This window comes from the organism of the source record quoted next, unplaced genomic scaffold (genome assembly GCF_019419815.1).
Source record: "Pyrus x bretschneideri cultivar Hongxiangsu unplaced genomic scaffold, Pyrus_bretschneideri_v1 Contig95, whole genome shotgun sequence".
NCBI classification, from domain to species: Eukaryota; Viridiplantae; Streptophyta; class Magnoliopsida; order Rosales; family Rosaceae; genus Pyrus; species Pyrus x bretschneideri.
The window spans coordinates 146874-166843 of NW_025999837.1; the positions used below are offsets into that span (position 1 = coordinate 146874).

General features: G+C 37.2%; 2 protein-coding genes across 3 annotated transcripts; one reads left to right on the forward strand and one right to left on the reverse strand.

Annotated features, from left to right (window-relative positions):
- Window positions 1-1667: 1667 nt before the first annotated feature.
- On the forward strand, window positions 1668-8141 carry LOC103957169 (transmembrane 9 superfamily member 7). Its single transcript, XM_048577036.1, has 7 exons — window positions 1668-1964; window positions 4919-5083; window positions 5215-5324; window positions 5538-5646; window positions 5722-5834; window positions 6459-6609; window positions 6728-8141. Exons 1-7 carry the CDS (start codon window positions 1839-1841, stop codon window positions 7883-7885), a joined length of 1932 nt encoding a protein of 643 aa, XP_048432993.1. The 5' UTR covers window positions 1668-1838; the 3' UTR covers window positions 7886-8141.
- Window positions 8142-8322: 181 nt separating this feature from the next.
- On the reverse strand, window positions 8323-14383 carry LOC125473757. 2 transcript variants are annotated; one of them, XM_048577037.1, is made up of 6 exons: window positions 13317-14358; window positions 9694-9746; window positions 9470-9557; window positions 9269-9367; window positions 8846-8973; window positions 8323-8754 (listed from the first exon to the last, which is right to left on the reverse strand). In XM_048577037.1, the coding sequence occupies exons 1-6, from the start codon at window positions 13992-13994 to the stop codon at window positions 8718-8720; spliced, it is 1083 nt and encodes a 360-aa protein (XP_048432994.1). In that variant the 5' UTR covers window positions 13995-14358; the 3' UTR covers window positions 8323-8717. The 2 variants fall into 2 exon arrangements, with proteins under 2 accessions (XP_048432994.1, XP_048432995.1); XM_048577038.1 differs by lacking the exon at window positions 9269-9367 and having other exon boundaries at window positions 13317-14383.
- Window positions 14384-19970: the final 5587 nt, after the last annotated feature.

Genomic DNA, 19970 nt, shown 5'->3' on the forward strand with positions numbered 1-19970 from the left:
TTAAACAAAATTTCCCTTGTTAGTAGTTCAGACAAAGTTTGCACTCATTGTTTGGTTAAAAAAAAAAAAATCATTTTCTTATACTAGGTAAAGGTACGTTTGTGCTTTCTATGGTAAGTAATAGGAAGAGAAAAACTTGTTATCCAAGTAGTATAACTTGTAGAATGAAAGATTCCCTAGATTTCATAGGATTCTATATTGAATTTGCTACACATTAACGCAATCATATCATATAAGTATATTCACAACACTCTCCATTGAGTGTGTAAATACAAAAGTGGATGCCACATTAGATCATCAAGCAAAAGTAGAAGCAGTTGATGAAATTGAGAAATGTAAAATGAGCAAATGCGAGTATCAACAATAAACGGATGCATAGATAGTAAAACTCACAAACCCTCACCATGGTAAAACTCATAGTGGGACAAAAACCCATAGTCTAAGGAGAAAAGTGAGAAATGCATTAAGTCAAAACTAAACGCCTTCATGACGCAAGTAGAATGCACATAAGGGTATGACCAGCCAATGATGGGTTCCCCATTGAAACCTAGTCAAGTAGGAAAAATTCAGTGGGATCATGTCTCAAGGCCCAATCATTGTGGAAGCGTCACAAGCCAAACTTAAATTCATGCATAAAGTATGAAATGAAGAGTATGCAAATTTACGATCATGCCGCGCCAATAAAATAGTAGTTTATTGGATGCCAAGTCCATGCAAATTATAATACTTAATATTATGATATGAGTCACGCCATGCTAAAATGAGCCCAAGCCACTTAACGAGGCTTGTCGAGTGATTCGTGATGTGGATGGTTATGGAAGTTTACTGGGCCTATGTGGAATTAGAATTGTGGAAGACTTTTGGACTGCATGGGAGTACCAAAAGTGCAAGCCCATGATTTTGGCTTCACGTGGGAAGGCTTGAGAGAGAATAGGTTTATCCTTACCCTTTCCCTTGCAAACCAACTAGGATACTTAGGAAACAACAAAAACCTAAACCTGAGCTAACCAAATCACATGTTTATCTAGAGTCGCGCACCCCTTTTCTTGCGTAGAAATGAATCTTTCCTTTCCAAGCTCACACAGGAAAAATAGGAGAGAAATCAAGGATGAGCGATACCAAAGATAAAGTCGTGCTATGGGACATGGTCCAAGAAAGGTGTTGTGGAACTTGGTCCAGGAAAAGAGAAACTTTGGGCAGTGTGCTCTATCAGGCTTCACAGGGCTCCTAACCTTTGAAGCATTATACTAAAAGAGAAACCTGTAACTGCATCCATGATGAAGGAAGACTTAGATGATTTGGAAGAGAAAAAGAAACCAGGAGATTCCCAAAGTTGAAACCTAGAAGGATCCTTGCTTCTATAAATACAAGGCACGCTGTAAAGGATGAGAGACACAAGCAGGGAAAGAAGAAAGACAAGAGACGTATTTACAACTTAACTCATACTTATAACTTCATTCATTATTTCAACTCAACCATCATACGACCAAACACAAATCTATAGTAGAATTAGAAGAAAAAAAATATTAAAGTGGAATTGACAAAAAAGTAGTGCTATTTACATACGTACTTTTATCTTTAATACATCATTTAATTTTTGTATCTCCTTTAATTTATCGGCTTTTATAGTCGAAAATTGGTATGCGGAGGGAGAGGCAACTTGGCATATAAACACTATAATAACGTCACATCTTGACAATAAAAAGAAGGATCCATATACAACTCTACCTGATCAATGAAGGACTGGAGATTAGCTTATGCGCTTTTGTCCCTGCGAAAATCTCTGTAAACACCTCTCTCTCTCGATCGAATCGAGGTAGAAGAAGAACAAGAAGAAGATGGGTAGGAGGATCTCCGCCCCTACAACCACCACCAGAACAACCCTTATCTTTACCGTGCTCCTCCTCATCTCCTCGTCCCACTGCTTCTACCTCCCGGGCGTCGCTCCTCGCGATTTCCACATTGTAAGCTCTCTTCAAATCTCCATTTTTTTTTTCTCTTCGAATTCGATGACCCTTTAATTGTTTATCACTTTAATTGCTTTTTATTTCGTCCTTAGTCGCTGCATTGTGGCTGAATCGTTTTGGGTTTGTCTTCGTTTCCACTGAACGGTGGATCTGGGGTTTTGGGTTTGATCTGTTTTTCCTTTTAATTAGATCTGCGATATGGGTTTTCTGGGTTTTGGGGTTGGGGTTGGATTTTTGAGCTGGTAGTTTAATCTTGTCGTTACTTTTAGGGAGGTGTAGTCAATTTGGATTTCACAGGGTTTTAATAGATTTGTTAAGGGACAGATTTTAAAGGATTTTAATAGATTCTACAGTTCTATATGGATTTTGAAAGATTTATATGAATTTCCATTATAGATTTCTATGGATTGTATGAAATTCTTTCATGGATTTCTAAGGATTTGTGTGGACATTTTTCATTGATTTTTATCAAAGTTACAAATGGCTAATATATTTCTTCCCCAATTTTTATCTAATCACATCTCATAACATATCGACCCAAAATCTCAGTAGTATCAAATTCATGTCAAAAATTGCCACAACATTACACACATTATACGAAAAGCAATTAAAACCAACAGAAACTTCATTAGACGAAAGGCGGAGGAAAAAAAGCTCAACCAATTCATCAGATACTTCTTTGTGGCATTTAAACAAACAGCTTGTAGGCCAAAATTGCATAACCCTAGTTCACCAAACCAGTAAAGGGAATTCCTGAAAAACAATTTCTTTCCACTTTCTGATTAAACAAAAACAAACTCAATTGCCATTTTCACGTATTGAATCCAGGTCAACGAAAAACCCAAATTTTTTCAATTGCATTCATCTAACCCACCAAAAAATTGTTCCAGTTTTGATAATTTAAATTCTTTTCGACAGCCCCAAAAAAAATTGCAAATGAGAAGTGGAAAGAGCACGGATTATAAAGCCAAAAAAAAAAAAAAAGATAAAATCCCAATTCAGAAAAATCATGCTCCAATTGTTACTCATCTTCCCGGAGGAACAAACCAAATGCAGAAAAAATATATAGCAAAAATGCAAAATGCGAGTTTAGTGGGGAATGCTTGGAACTCATGCTAGGACAATTCGTCTTTTATGGTTTGGCGTGAAAAGAAATTAGATGGGGGATTGTTGGATTATTGATGGGATTTGGTATTTATACCACCCACCCTCAAATCCATCAAAATCCTTCATCCACCAAAATCCTAGTAAATCTTTAGCATTCCCACTACACTTAGATTTGTATGGACTTTTAAAATTTTAGGGGGGTGTAGTCAAATTAAGATTTTAAAGGATTTTAAAGGATTTTAAAAGTGATAGATTTGATAGGATTTAAGAGGATTAAAGATTCCTACAAAATTCATATGGATTTTTAAGAATTTGAATGGATTGTGGTGGATTGTGGTGGAAGGATTAGAAATCCTAGGGGGTGAGGTTGGATTCTTTTTGGTATTGGTTATATATATTTTTGGCTCTCAAATCCCACAAAATCCACAACTTATTGAAATCCTCCAAAATCTTAATTTTTTGAATACGCTTAGATTTGGATGAATTTTAAAATCCTTTAAAATCTTTTAATTGACTACACCTAGATTTTAAAGGATTCTAAAATCCTTTAATTGACTACACCTAGATTTGAATGGATTCTAAAATCCTTTAAAATCTTTTAATTGACTACACTAGGATTTTAAAGTCTTTTAAAATCCTCTCAAATCCAAGTTTGACTATTAATTACCCATAGATTTGGATGTATTCTTTAAATCCTCTTAAATCCTGATTTGACTACACCCTGATTTTAAAATCTTTTAAAATCCACCATCAAACTCCTAATTGACTACACTGATTTTAAAGTCTATTAAAATACCATCAAATCCAAATTTGACTACACCCCCCGTAGTTGCCTTAGAGTTAAGGTATTTGTGTGATTTAGTGGAGTAGTTGCGTTTATTTCTAAAGTTTTGATTGAATTCGGCTTTAGTATATTTTTTTGGTGAAAAGTGATTCTAAGAATCTGTTTTGGGTGCAGGATCACAGCATTTTTTTTTCGTAAAAATGTTAGGAGGTCAACTTTTTTACGGTATTGAGTGTAAAATATGGTTGGAATTATGATATGATATCACCATCAAACGAAATTTAGATAATCCAAAAGCAACAAATCGTTCACCGCTTCCAAAGTGAGGAGCTTGTTAATGCACTCATAGAAATATGAATTCATATTTGTTCAAGATTTGTTGTATTCTTTTTTTTTTTTTTGTTTTTTTTTTTTTCAAACATAATGGGATTGTGGAAGTGTATGCTTGGAGAGAGTGAAGTATCGATGTACTAGATTTGTACACGTGCATATAATGATCAAGCTAAATTTTATAGTCTGCTCGTCTCTAAAATTGTGGGCATGCATTGGTGAATGTTGTTGGGATTTCTGTTAATTCGATAGTTTTCTGTTGTGTCTATCATAAGAATGATGCCAGAATATTCATTGAAGTGTGACCATCCATCTGTTGCTGATTATTAGAATCGTTTTTTTGGCTTTCAGAAGATCTGATTGTTTCAAGCTTGCACCATCATCTAGCATTTGTCATTTCATTGTAATTATTTTCTGTCGAAGTTGTTAGCGAACATTGGGGTCAAGTTCTTTCCTAAACAAGTTAGATGTATATACATAGTATTTGAACTCATGTTACAGTTCCCTGGCTGTATCTCCAACATACATGAGCTAAGCCGTCCCCCTTCTTCTGGGTGCGATATTGTGTCTGGCTATAAGTTTATATTTAAAAGTATGATTACAGCTTGTAGCCTGAATGTCACGTTGAATCAATTTTGACTTTGGAACACTATTATGTTCCCTTTCCTTGTTTGCTATATTACTACACAGAATACTAATGTTTTTACTGTGGTTGTCTTCTTTCTGACAGGGAGATGAACTTTCTATTAAAGTGAACAAATTGTCATCTACAAAGACGCAACTTCCATATGATTTTTACTTCTTAAGATATTGTACTCCCCCACAGATTGTAAACAGTGCAGAAAATCTGGGGGAAGTTCTCCGCGGTGATCGCATCGAGAATTCTGTATACGTGGTGAGCAGTTATAACCCTTTTTTCATTTTGGCGACTCAATTAGTATAGAAGTTTTTTTAACAATGTTTTCAATCTCAATCTCATTTATTTAACTTTGCTTTTGAAACCTCTATTTGTAAATTCTTTTCCAGTTCAAAATGAGGGAGGAGCAGTCCTGTGTAGTAGCTTGTCGAGTAAACCTTGACGCTGAATCTGCAAAAAACTTCAAGGAAAAAATTGAAGATAAATATCGAGTACAAATGTAAAGCAAAAATGTCATTCCTGTATTTTTTTTAGTTTGTAATTTCAAGTATTCTCTTTTTTGAATTTCTAAGTGTCATTCCTGTATGATTTGTCTGCTTTAGATTTACATTAACTTAATTTCTCTCCCTGGTCACACATTCACTTATTTTGAAGGCAAAGATCATTTTATGTTTCTTAACGGTTTGATTGTGACCTCTGAATTGGACTGCAGGATTTTGGATAACCTTCCAGTCGCTGTTCTCAGACAAAGGCGGGATGGAAGTCCCTCAACAACTTATGAACATGGATTCAGTGTTGGATTCAAGGGAAATTATGCTGGGGTATGCCTTACAAACTAGTTGCTAATGTTGAAGTAAGACTCATTTATGTTATCTTATGTTTTATATGCTATACAGAATAAAGAGGAGAAATATTTTATTAACAACCACTTGAGTTTCCGAGTTATGTATCATAAAGATCCTGAGACTGATTCTGCTCGAATTGTTGGATTTGAGGTTACTCCAAACAGGTGCTATATCTTTTTCCTTCTCCCTCTTCTGGTCAGTTTGTTGCACTTCTCGTTTAATGTATGCCACTTGACCTTGATTAAGTACAGGCTTGTATGTTTGGATGATAGAAATACTGTAATGCAGTTGAAACTTGAAAGTAAAAGAAAAGAATCTGCATACATTTCTCTTGTGATGCATGTCCACTTGACCTCTGCTGAGTACATATTTTGTGTGGTCATTTACTTTTAATTTTGAAGTTAGAGAAAGAAAGTCTGGTATTCTATTCTTGATTCCTGGAGGGTCTTTCCCTTGCAAAAGTCTAGGTCTTTCAATGTAGATGTTTATAAGATTGACTTTATAATTAGCTGCATAGTAAAGAAGGGTGTAAGATTTCTTGTTATACTTTTGTGTTCCATCATGCTGTATGCCCATTTTAAAGCATGTAATGGGTTTCTTGGCCAAGTAGTGAATTCCTTAGTTATACAACCTCTTCGTTTTAATTGACCTTCAAAAAATAATGCTTTGCGAACAAGATTCAGTATTAAGAAACCAAGAGTTCTTGAAAAGGATCGCTTTCTATTCATTAAGATTGTGAATAGCTTTATTATGATTCTCTTATTTTCTTATACGCCTCTTTTCAATAGTATCAATCACGAATATAAGGAGTGGAATGGTAAAAATACTCAGTTGGCAACGTGCAATAAAGACACGAAAAATCTACCCCCGGGAAGTAGTGTTCCACAAGAAGTTGACAAAGATAAGGAGGTTGTGTTTACATATGATGTCTCCTTTAAGGTACATGATTTTTAAACCCTTTGGCTACTTTTCTTTCTTCCTTTTACAAACTTATGAACTTCGCTTTTCTTCATTTCTACAAACTTATGAACCTTGCCTTACCCCTCCCTCCCCCAAGGAAAGTGAGATCAAGTGGGCATCTCGTTGGGACACGTACCTCCTCATGAATGACGATCAGATCCACTGGTTTTCAATTATAAATTCATTGATGATTGTCCTCTTTTTATCTGGTATGGTGGCTATGATCATGATGAGAACTCTTTACAGAGACATTGCCAACTATAATCAGCTGGACAGCCAAGATGAGGCTCAAGAAGAAACTGGATGGAAACTTGTTAATGGAGATGTTTTTAGGCCACCAATCAATTCCAATTTACTTTGCGTCTACGTTGGTACAGGGGTTCAGATCTTTGCAATGACACTTGTAACCATGATATTTGCATTGTTGGGTTTCTTGTCTCCTTCCAACCGAGGGGGTCTCATGACTGCCATGGTTCTCTTGTGGGTTTTCATGGGCTTATTTGCTGGTTACTCCTCTGCACGATTGTACAAAATGTTCAAGGGTACAGAGTGGAAGAGGAATACCTTAAAGACTGCCTTCATGTTTCCAGGAATTCTTTTTGCTGTCTTCTTTGTGCTGAATGCTCTAATTTGGGGGGAGAAGTCTTCTGGGGCTGTGCCTTTTGGGACAATGATTGCTTTGGTTTGCTTATGGTTTGGAATATCAGTGCCCTTGGTCTTTGTGGGTAGCTATTTAGGGTTCAAAAAACCACCTGTTGAAGACCCTGTAAAGACCAACAAAATTCCTCGGCAGGTGCCAGAGCAGGCGTGGTATATGAAACCAGTATTCTCTATCCTTATTGGAGGCATTCTTCCATTTGGAGCGGTTTTCATCGAGCTGTTCTTTATCTTAACATCAATTTGGCTGAACCAGTTCTATTACATCTTTGGCTTCCTTTTCATAGTGTTTGTTATCCTTCTGATCACTTGTGCGGAGATAACAATCGTGCTATGCTACTTCCAGTTATGCAGTGAAGACTACCACTGGTGGTGGAGATCTTACCTGACCGCTGGCTCCTCTGCTCTTTACCTTCTCCTCTACTCTGGTTTCTACTTCTTTACCAAGTTGGAGATTACAAAGTTTGTTTCGGGCATCCTTTACTTTGGGTACATGTTAATTGTTTCATATGCCTTTTTCGTCCTGACTGGAACCATTGGTTTCTACGCGTGTTTCTGGTTCGTTCGAAAGATCTACTCCTCTGTGAAGATTGACTGATCTAAAGATGCATGTAGAGGTTGAAGGCAAGATAGAAAGAGATGAGATCTACATGAGAAAGCAGAAGGGTGAACAAGTTTTCTTTGGCTTTCAAAAGACGAGGATAAGAGACTTTCCGAATCTCACTGAAATCTCCTATTATGTGTATTGTAGAATAGAGCTTGACCTGTTCTTTTCATTTACGCTGTTGTGAAACTCTACTTTGTAGTTTTAAGCTTGTTGCTTCTATATATATCAGCCCTGCACTTTTACATAACGATTCTGTTTCTTGTACTTGTTTCATTAGTTCTCTCCATCTGCGAGAGTTGAAACCATAACATTTGTACTAGAACCTTAAAGAGGGGGCGTTAACCCGTCCATGTACGACGACTACTGCTCCCTGCTGGGTACGGGGAAACGTTCTTTCCCGTCTGTGGTTGCACAGAGGCAAACATAGATATCACAACCAGTATTGTAATGCATTGTTTTCAGACGTAATAGTGGAATTGCTTGCTCAGCAAGCTAACATCTACATATCTGAGAAACCGTACAATTTCATTTGCTCGTGCTTGAAGTATTGAACTTTGGTTTATAAGAATTCAGCCAAAACTTTCTATTTTGATTTACCTTTTACAAAACTGTGGCAAATCCCAGGAGCTTAAAAATGTAAAATCGGTCGAGCTTCCTCTTATACAACATTCGGGTTAGGTCAAAATCCATGACTTCGTGATGCCAACATATCGTCATCCAGCCAGCTTAACCTGAAAAACCACAGGGTAGTTGATGGTACTCGCTGCCGTTACAGTGCATTTCTGAAGCGCAAGAGATGACAATCAACAGTAAGACACAGCCATCAGCTAGAGCACGATCTTGATTTCTTATTTTTCTGCCTGCATGTGATTTTGCAATTGAAAATTCAAGCCAATGAAGATGGATTTCGTTGATTTGGGAAAAATGGAGGGTTGGATATTAGTTACGAACCAGAATGAATCCTTCTTTTCTTGTGCTAGTAACTCTTCAAATGATATTTCAGTAAATTCCACATCTGTGCTCTCCATTTGTTCTCTGGATTTGGCTTTCAAGTCGATGTGGTTACTAATTTCGAACATCTGCGATCATACGAAAAAGCTATTTATCAGTTTATCTTATGAGATGAGGGCAAGCAAGAAAGACACTTCATTTACAGAACAAAAAACAGGACAATAGTCTTCAAGAGACCAAGGAGACCAAGGTCAGTTTCACTCATATATGAGGCCAAACTTCTTTAGAACCAACTTTCAAGCGATCTTAGGTGAACGAGGAAAATTAGACCAGCGCCATCTATTTTAACCGGCCATCTCAATAGGAATATCTAAGGCCTCTTATCGTTTATCGTTCTGTGAACTAAGGATTTTATATGTATACTTTCTTGTATGCTGGTGAAAGCTTAAGCTGTTGTTGAAGCCAATTGTAGACAGATGCATCCTCTTCCAGTCTCTTCTGTTCTAACTCTAGCTTGCACATCTGTAACATCAATGAATAAATCCGCTTGAAAGATGACACGAGTACTTGGTAACTTTTCTACCTACCAAATTCCAAAACTTTTTTCGAATTTAACCAGCCAACCTGTTGATGTAGGCGGTCAAAAGAAGATCTGTCTGCCTTGAATAAGAGAGCTTTTGTTATTGTGAATTTACGTTGAATGACATCAGCTCTGTCACAAAAAAGAACAAACATAAGGGCGGACAAGCATAGTAAACTTTCTATAAAAGACTCCAAAAAATAATCATGTGTTTCATCTTTAAAACGACAGGGGAAAGGGGTCCCTTGGAAACAATTCGAGAACATACTTGTGCTGTAGCTCATTTCTAGCGTCCACCAAGCAATTAGCGAACTGTCCAACCTGCATATAAGAGAACGAAAAGGATTAATTTAACTACCCCTCTATCATTAAACTATAAACAGATTATGCCTGGCAAGTCACGCTAAACCCTGAGGGAATGAGAAGAACAAGAATGGAATATCTATTATATGGTTCAAGGTATCTACCGATGTTTCTTTATCCACTTTCTCAATTTACCATATTCTGAATATACAGAATCACGACGAGGCTTCTGAAAAAATTATAGCATAAAATGAGCAGAAAAAAATCATAATCTTGCTTGTACAGCACGACAAAGACACAAACAAACAATGAATTACACTAATTCCCCATGCTGTGTACTCTAAATAATAAACATAGGGTGACGAATGATGATTTTGGCATTCCATAAACACCGTTAGATGACCATCTGCACTCCTCATGTGTGAGAGTGTAGAGCAGTTTGAATCAAGTTATCTGATTTATCTATAAGAATAAATCAAGAATAAAAAGCGCAGAAATAATCAGAAAGAACAACGATGCGGAGATATCAATTAGACATTTTACTCCAGAAGAAATTCCATCAAGTCGTCAAGTCAAAATTTATCATTCATTATTGTGTGATGACTAATGAGGCGTTTCATAGATTTTACAAAGTTAAATAAACCGAGCTAAGTGCTTTTTGGTTACTACTAAACCTTATTCTACTTATAAACTTAGACTTGGGGTTGCTTGTTTCCAAGAGCAACCCTATGATAATCTCAAAAGCCAAATTGCAGTGGGAGGGAGGAGGAATCAAGCAAATGGCCAACATTTTACCTCATTCTCAACCTGCTCAAGACTCCATAGACATTACTTTCAAATAACTACTGTAAATCCTCTTATTTTCAACTAGGGATACCAGACATGTCATTTGGCTTAACCATCTAACCAACAAAGTCAACCCTATACTTGCGCACCAATGGCGTAACCAAATCTTCTGACTCTAGCATATACATGATAATCCGATTACTCCTACCAATGCAGCACAAACACTCCATCCTGTGTATTTCCCCATTGCAAATTTGCTAGGAAAAGAATGGAATTTTGATAGGAGCATATTCATACGACTTAATTAGCTTGTTCTCGTGCATTTATGTTGTGTTTACTTAGTTGTTTTAGTGTTTAAGGCCACTTTTGTGTATTTTCAGATTATAAGGCCAAAGTGTGCAAGAAGATGCAAATTGGAGTCTTTTGGAGCGAAAGAGGAATGAATGAGTTGAAGACTTGAAGAAACGACGAATTCCTACGCCAACGATGAATTCTTACCAAAACGAAGAATCCTACTCAAACAAGGCTTCCTATTTTAGGAAAGTTGACCCTAAGTTTCCCGTTTTGGTAACCTTTCCTAATTCTAAACGTCCATATTTTCTAGCCACTTTATAGGCCTCGTATGCACTTTAGGACACAAAACCAAGGCCCTAGCCCTATTTCCCTTCCTAGCCGCACCTTTATATTTATGTTTTAATTTCCTATTTTCGTAAGCCTTTGATTTAATTTTAAATAAGCTAGGGTTAGTTTTCTGAAACCCTACACATTTTTTACAACCTAGCCGCACCTAATATTCACCCTAATTTCCCTAAGCCGCATGCAACCATTCTCTCCCTAATTAATTCACAATAATCAGCCACCATCATTATTTCATTCACAAGGCCGTGATTTTTCCACCAATTCATTCATGCCATTTTTTATTCAGCCACCATAACCTAATTCACCCTAAAACTCAATCAGCCACCATTCTTCTCACAAAGAGCCGTGCATGACATCCACCCTATTTTTCCCATAACAGCCGCAACACCATACCCTAATTTCTACCACCTAAGCCGTCACTCCCCAAAAGCCACCATCCCATTCTTCTAAGCCGTGGCCCCCCCATCAATTTTGCACCCTAATTATCCACCAAACAGCCGCATATTTTCCAAAACCGTGCAGCCATCTTCCACATTTTTTTTTACAAACAGCCGTAGCTTTTCCTCCACCTTCCAGCCACCATTCCAGCTTTCCCCCATCACTCCACCACCTTGCCGCACCACCAATCCTCCCCAAAATCCATCCCCAACCCAAAATAACATCCAAATCATCCATTTAATCTCACTGCTGCAGCAAGGAGAAGAGGAAAGAGGACTTAGACGCGCAGAAATTCAAGTGGATTCGTTGGGCGTTCTAGGTGTAATCCATCCTTTGTTCTTTATGTTTAAATTCAATTTTATTTTTCTTGTTGTGAACATGAGAGGCTAAATCCCCCTAGTTAGCTAGGGGGTGATTCGAAACCATGTTTATGCTTGCAATATGAATTGATTACTTTTGGTTGGAATTTCATAAGTTGTGGATTCAATTCGTTCATCTATTTGATTGATAACTTATTTGTGTATGTTGATTGAGAGTGCACGCTTAGTTTTCATGCATGAATATGATGCTAGATTATGAGGGAGTTTCACCTAATAGTTACAATCTTATAATCACAAGTAGTGAAGGTCGCTTGAAAACGATCGCGTTGAATGAATTCTTAGCATAAGTTTCAAGCAATTCATAGTAACGAATGCTTCGTCAATGCTTATGTTTTTCATAGAACTTAATGATTCTTGCTTGTATCTCTATTATGCAATTCATGTAGGGAACTTGTAGGGAATGTTTTGGGTTGTCGTATGCAATCATCCAACTTAATAACTTGTGGAAAAACTGAGGGTTAATTAGTGCAATTCACGGTTAATTTGGGGCGTTGAGTTTCATAATTTATCGAAAGACCAACTGAAAATCAAAGTGTATGCAATTGTGACATGTGTGGAGAAGAACCTTCTAGCTAGCATTCATCCATATTTTCATCACATTCATATTTACATTCTGCCTTAAATTTACAATCTATGCATTTAATTTATTTTCATCAAAACCACAATCCCCCTTTACCTTAGTGTCTAATTTAGTTAGAAAGTGTCTTAATTTGTGTTTTTAAGTGTTTTGTATTCTTTGAGTCTTTTGATTTGTTTTAGTGTTTTATTGTTTAGTTTTGCATTCTTTGAGTCTAGTTTAGTGTTTTTAACGTTTGTTTTACGTTTTTGAGTCAGTGTCCAAGTGATTTAGTAATCCCTCCTAATCCCCGGTTTAGAACGATCCCTACTTGCATCTTTACTACAATTGTCACAAGAGGGTTTTAATTTGTGTGCTTACTTAGTTCGCATCAAATTTAACTCAAGTTGCTCAAATACCAATTTCAAGTGTATCTTAAACTCTATTAAAGGCAAAGGCGATATAGAACAAGTCACAAATCAATTCAGTGATGCTTTCAACTACTGGACTCTCGCGGAATGGAATGATTTGAATATCGATTAATTAGTAAAAAGCCGTCTCCTACATTTGAATTGCCAAAACAAGAACTTTATGTGTACTTTTTGGTTTGTACATTGATAATGATACTATGAGCACTTTAGGGCGCCCGCAAGATATGTTTTCAGATATCGCTATACAATTACAACTAATCTCAAACAAAATTACACGAGCAATAAAACCATAACTCAAAGAAAATATATTCCAAAAATAAATTATGAAACTTTTGGGAGTAAAATTTAAGAGCCTGACCTGAGCGAGTGTCAATTTCTCGGACTCATGGCACTTCATGAGCTCATCGTATTGCTGCTTGATCTTCCTCTGAGTAGCACTACTCGATGATGTAAACGGGTAAAAACATACCAATTCCTCCTTCACCCGAGAGCCCAAACCCGGACCCGAATTCCCCTGACCGCACAAATCTTCACTCCCATCTTCTTCTTCCTCTTCCAAATGCGACGACTTCTTCTTCTTGGCCCTCCTCTTCTTCTTCTTAGCTCCCTTATGCCCCTCCGACCCGACTGTCTCCCCGTCCAAACCCGACCCGGCGTTATCCGGGCCGCCACCCTCACTGTTCACGAACAAGCTCGCCCATTTGGAAGAATCAGAGGGCAGGATCTCCACGAGGAGTTTGTGGGGCGGATTGTCGAAATGGGTCGGGTTATTTTCACGGCCCGGATGGGTCTTGCCCAGAGTTTGGGACAATGAACGTTTGAGCTCGAAAAGGTCGTCGTAGGTCTGCTGCTTGTGCTCTGTTTTCTGCAACTTTTTGAAAACAGAGAAGGAGACGAGGAAGAGGGAGAAGGTGACGAGGAACACGAAGGTGCACAGAGATAACATGGGTGTTTGCGTATGGAACTGGGACTGACACTGTATTGGGATTGGAAATTTGGAAGCCAGATTGGATGAATACGAATGTGAAGCCGCCATTAAAACGCGTCGGGCACAGAAAACAGAGGAAAAAAAATGTGGGCTTTATGTACGTGTATAAGTGTATATGTATAGATGTTGGTTTTGTATTGGATTGAAGTGGTTGGGAGGTTAGATTGAAAGTGAGGGAAACTGAGAGGAGAGAGAAAGAGAGGTGGTTTTCTCTCAGTAGGCTGCTTTCCACTGAGTCTTCTCTCGTATTCCTTTTGTGTTGGTTTTGCTTTTTATGAATTTTCTATGGAGGATTAGATTTGGGCCTACGCGTGTGACCGTGTGATGTCGTTTTGTGTCACTTAACAAACTCTCTCACACCTATACGTCGTTCTATATACGCTTTACGCTGGCGATTTTTTATTCTAGGCACTCCAAATTATACGTATACTAAAACTGGTTTCCCTAGCACTGTTTTTCACTGTTTGTGAATAATGAAATGGCGGTAATGCTCCCCAACATTGGGGAAAATTTTTAGGTGTACCAGGTACACCAAATTTTTTTGGTGTACCCTCACTCATTAGAATTTTTTTGGTGTATAAAAAGTGAGGGTGCACCAAATTTTTTTGGTGCACCCTCACCATTATGAGTGAGGGTACACCGAAAAATCCCTCCAACATTGGTCTTCAGCGTCTGCTTTTGCCACTTTTTCTACAGTGATGTGCCGGATTTGCCTTTGGTATCCAGGTGTCCAGTGATGTGCGGATTTGCCCTTGCTATCTAGGTGTCCATGATCGGTGGAGCCTTTCTTTTGGTTTGTTCATAGTTTTTTGAACCCAGCTACGGAGAAGGTTATGCACATGTCCATTGTCGTGGAAAGAGGAGAGGATGCAAAAACTCTAATTGCTTCCAAAAAGCACGATCTGCATCTCTCATTCAACTATCTCTCTCCAAGAAATCTCTTTCATTCAACTCTCTAAAAAAACCTAAAAATGGCTTTGGAGCACTGAAGACGAATTGAAGCACGAGTGCTTCCGATTTCAAGAAGCCTTTGATCATGGCTATCAAGAGTCTGATTTATGAATCCCAAAGCAGGTGACATTTGGGTTTTTTTAATTAATTTGTTAATTTAATTTTTGTCTTTAAGTTTGGGTTTTCAATATTCATGCTTAAAGGCTAAATCTTTGCAAGAATTTTTTTTGTGGTCAACGGGTATTTTAGCTTCAAAGTATATGAATTCGTGCTAATTTAACTCTTGGATTGTTAATTATATATATATATATATATATATATATATATAGTTTATCTCATCAGCTACTAATTATCTACTAATTTTAGCTTCTGGGCTGTGAAATTTATTATTCTTCAATTTTCGTGTTTATCTCCTCTGTCATCATCAATTTTGGTGGTTATGTTGGGCTTTCATTTTTAATTTTTTTTTCCACATGACTTTTAAGGACATCCTCAAGTCATATGGTATCATCTTCTTTGCATGTCTCTCCCTCTCTTCGACAACAACACCTCTAATTGTTCTTGGTAATTATCGAATCGCTTGTGTGTTTTCTTGGTATTTAGGATCTAAGATTTTTGGTTTATGAAGAGTAGCTGCAGGCAACGTATGAGGTACCCTTTTCTTTTTTCTGTATTTTTTTGTTTAATTTCTATTTCATGCGTGGTGGATTTCTCTTTGGTAATTATTGAATTGCTTCTATATTTGCTGGTATTTAGGATCTTTTTTTTTTTTTTTTGGGATTTTCAAGAAGCAGGGGTAGGTAGGGGTGGGCAAACGAGTACAGAGGGTAGGTAATCAAGGTTCGGGGCAGGTATGAGCCGGTTCCTAATTTTAAAAAAGAGAAACGGGGTGGGCCTTTGAAATTTTTTATTTGGGCCGGTTCCTGAAATATAAGAATTGTGGGTACCCGGACCGGCCCGTTTGTAATTGAAATGGATGGACCAGATTAAAGAGTAAGCTACCATCTCTAATCTGAATTGTTAGTTTTAGTTTTACCCTAGGTTCTCAATCTCTCTCGTCTCGAGCCCTCGATTGTGTCATTGGAGACTAGACCTCTCGCCGTCAAACGTGCATCGTCCCCTCCCCTTCGTCACTCTCCGTCAGTTCAATGGGATTTGGCAGCTGGGTGAGAATTCAAATGGGTAGCAAATCGTATTGGCGGATTTTCCTGATCCGCATGTGGGTATGCAAGATCTTCTCGATTCTCCTTCTCTCTTCCTCAATGACATCACTGTCGTCGGACTCAAACTCTAAGTCGCCGGCTCCACCTTTACCACCACCTTTGGAGCTCAAAAACCCTTAAGAACTGACCTCTGTGATGTGATAGAAGATAGCACACAAATTAAACCCTCTTTTTGACAATTGTAGTATAGATATAAGTAGGGATCGTTCTAGGTCGGAGATTAGGAGGGATTGCTAATCTAATGAAAATTGACTTAAAGATGTGAAAATATGCTTTAAAACACTATAAATAAACTCACAAGACTCTTACTAACTTGTATGACCAAAAACAAACTTTAAAGACTCAAAACAACTAAAAAGACTCAACTTAGACTCTAGGACTTAATTTGGACGAAAATACACTTAGTTTTGACTCTAAAGACTCAAAAAGACTCTTTTGGACAGATTTGGAACAAGTAAGAAAAGGGGTTTTGATTTTGGACGAATTTAAAAGAAAACAAGTAACTTAAAACTTAAAAACAGCTTTTGGACGAATTTAAGAAAGATCAATGGATGATGGGATAGCCAAGGGATACTTCTCCACACATGACACTTTCAAACATAAATTGATTTCCAGTTGCTTTTTCAATAAACCATGAACCTCAACACCCCAGATTAACCGTGACATCACTAATTAACCCTTAGATTTCCCTTAAGTTAGTGGATTGGATGACATCATACGACAACCCAAAGCATTCTTCAAAAGTCCCCTACATGACATCATAATAAAGATACAGTCAAAGATCATTACGTTCAATAGAAATCATAAGTATTGACAAAGCACTTGTAACTATGACATCATGATACTCATGCTAGGAATTTACTTAACATGATTGTGAAAACAACCTTAACTACTTGTGAACATAAGTTTGTAACGATTATGTGAAACACCCTTATATTCTAGCCCCAAATTCAAGCATGCAAATTAAGTAGGCCTCCCTAATAAACATACAAGAATAAGTTATCCATCAAACGGTTAAGTAAATTGCGTTCACAATTTATGAAATCACAATTGGACTTAATCAACTCATATTATAAATGTAATCATGGTTTCAAAGCATCCCTAGGCTAAAACAAGTTTAGCCTCTCATGTTCATGACAAAACAAAGCAACATAGAATTAAACATTGAAAATAAAAGATAGATTACACCTAAAAACGTCCAACACTCCAATTCGAATGCACAAACGCCCAAGGCTTGGTCTTCATTCTCCTCTTCCTTGCTAAGTCACGGCACAAGGTCTAGGGTGGTTTTGTGGATGATTTTCTGGGTTTTGGATGGATTTAGGCAAGTGGGGTGGTGCGACAAGGTTTGATGATGGTGTACGGAGGTTGGGATGGAGGTGTGGAAGTAAGGGAATGGTGTAAAGTTGGTTGTAAGGTCACGGCAAGGGATGGTTCTTTGAATGGATGAATGAATGTTGTGTGAAGGGTGGTGATCTAAATGGTGTGGCAAGGGCTGTTTATATAGGCTAATTTGGCACACTTAGTGAAGGAAAAGGATTATACAATCCCATTGAAAAAGGGTTAATTCAAGGCAGAAATCAAGTGGGAATTGGAATAGGTAGTGCGGCTAGGATTTAGGAAATTCTAGAAGGTTAGGTGCGGCACATGTAGGGATAGGATAAGGTGTTCTAGAATAAGTGTTTAAGGCAGATTCCTAATCCTAAAGGGCCTAGGACATGTGATATAAGAGTAGGAGAAGGATTGTAATTCCTAAACCTACAAGGAATGGTGTCTTGCGGCATTTAAATGGATAAGTCTAATAGGTGTTTAGATGTGTAATTAATTCCCTCTAACTAGCTGGGTTTAAGTCCCAACCTGATTTGGATAGGATAGAATAGGATAATGTTAGAGTTAGGATATGATAAGGTTTCTAGGATAGGATAAGATAAGGTTTGGATAAGGTCCCTTGTTTCTTGCTTCTTCCTTATCTTCATTGTAGTAGAACTTCTTCCACCAGATTTGTAGCCTTTCCTAGCTCTTCTCGTCTTCAATTTCGTCCATCCTCTTTGCTCCATGGTTAAGTTATCCAATCCATGCCCAAAAATGCTCCAAATAGCCTCAAAATGCACTTTCTTGCTCCCTTTGCCATTAGGACCTAAAAACATAAGAAAATGACTTAAACTACTAAAACAACTATGAATTAACAACATAAATGCATGAAAACAAGCTAAGTAAGTTGCCTAAATATGCTCCTATCAAATTCCCCCACACTTAGCTTTTGCTAGTCCTCGAGCAAAACGAAATAAACAAAACAAACAAAACACATTCTAGACCTTCCAACATGTACCTCAGGGATTTCCAACGAACATGACACATTAAAGAACATCATTCCCACGGTTTTTTAGCTTTCTTTACACTTCAACAAACACTTAATCCTAGTTACTACTTAGTAGTTCACATATAATCAATTAAAACAATGTTTTGAATGTAGTAACATGCCTTAGAGAATTCCCTCAATTCCTTACTAGAATGCACTCTATTTTCACACAGATTTTCTAACTTCACACCTTACACTAGGTATATGTGAAAAGATTGATGTAGATATGAAGACTAACACTCACATATGTTATATCAAAGAAAGCATTTTCTGGATTTACGACAATGACATGAATATGATCTCATGAATGGAATGCTACTACTTAGAACGAGAACCAGTGATTCCATATACTCTCATACCAAATTCAAACTCCACATATTGAACACATAACATCAAGATAGAAGTTGAGGGTTGTAACGAGGCTAAGGTATTGGCTAACAAAGAAAGGTAAGGATAAACAAAAGTTCTTAAAGCAATAGCAAGCAAAGTAATGAATTTGACACTTAAACTCACTTCTAATGGCAAAAACCAACTTTTAAACACAAGGGAAGATTCATGCAACATTTAGGGTCAAATTCACTCTTTTGGACCCTTCCTTCAACAACCAACACTTGTGAGTTCATTCTCACTTATTTTTCAACTCCTTTTCTTTCTTTTGAACACTTTTCTATTTTCTTTTGATTTTTCCACGAATTTCTCAACTTTTCTTCTCTTTTTTTTTTTTTTTTTGTTTTTTTTTTGTTTTTGTTTTTCCTGCCCTATCATCTTCCCCCACACTCGTTTTCTGCCATATATTGACCAAAGGAGTTCACTCTAAGTCATGCTTCACTATCCTTTAAGAACCAAGGTATGGAAAGTCCTAATCTAGGCTAGGTGAGGGTAATGTGGCTAACGACGAAAATAGGCTTTGAAAAGGCTCAAGAGGGTTAATCCTACAATACATATGAAAAGGGATAGGCTTTTTGGCTCTGGCTTGACTAACAACTTCATCTTATTGTATGTTATGCAATCAATACCATGCTTTGAATGAAATGGGCATGAGTTCTAGTATTTGGAACTATAATGAAATGCATTCTAAATAGCAACCAAGCAAAGAATGATGAGATCATGCAACGACTTTAGAAAACAAGAAATCACAGATTATACTCTCCAAAGAACGTTATAGGCTCAAGTCTCTCAAGGATGTAGCGTTAGTTTGAGTTTCTTCCTTCAAGCATGTTACAAAAACTGATTTTCTCTTTGTAATTACATGTGAATTCATAAGCTATAACCATAACCAAGCATAAACCAAAGCATAAATCAACTTCCAGCCATGTTTACAACATTCTTTAATAGTCATGCAATTAAAAACAAATCCTCATCATTGTGTTGGAAGGTGACCTAAGACACAAACAAACACACAAAAACAACTTAAAAACAACTCTTTTTTGGGTTTTTCAAAACTGTTTTGCAAATTTTTTTGTAAATTTTCGGATTTTCTGATCAAAAGAC

What these genes read in the sequence shown, in the direction of transcription:
- LOC125473757 (XM_048577037.1), bottom strand. Translation starts at nt 13,994, where the DNA reads ATGGCGGCTTCACATTCGTATTCATCCAATCTGGCTTCCAAATTTCCA. An exon ending in TTGACCGCCTACATCAACAG is followed by an intron (nt 9,368 to 9,469) that starts GTTGGCTGGTTA and finishes TTGATGTTACAG; the next exon opens with ATGTGCAAGCTAGAGTTAGA. An exon ending in GAAAAGAAGGATTCATTCTG is followed by an intron (nt 8,755 to 8,845) that starts GTTCGTAACTAA and finishes AATCACATGCAG; the next exon opens with GCAGAAAAATAAGAAATCAA.
- LOC103957169 (XM_048577036.1), top strand. Translation starts at nt 1,839, where the DNA reads ATGGGTAGGAGGATCTCCGCCCCTACAACCACCACCAGAACAACCCTT. An exon ending in TCGAGAATTCTGTATACGTG is followed by an intron (nt 5,084 to 5,214) that starts GTGAGCAGTTAT and finishes ATTCTTTTCCAG; the next exon opens with TTCAAAATGAGGGAGGAGCA. An exon ending in CATATGATGTCTCCTTTAAG is followed by an intron (nt 6,610 to 6,727) that starts GTACATGATTTT and finishes CCCTCCCCCAAG; the next exon opens with GAAAGTGAGATCAAGTGGGC.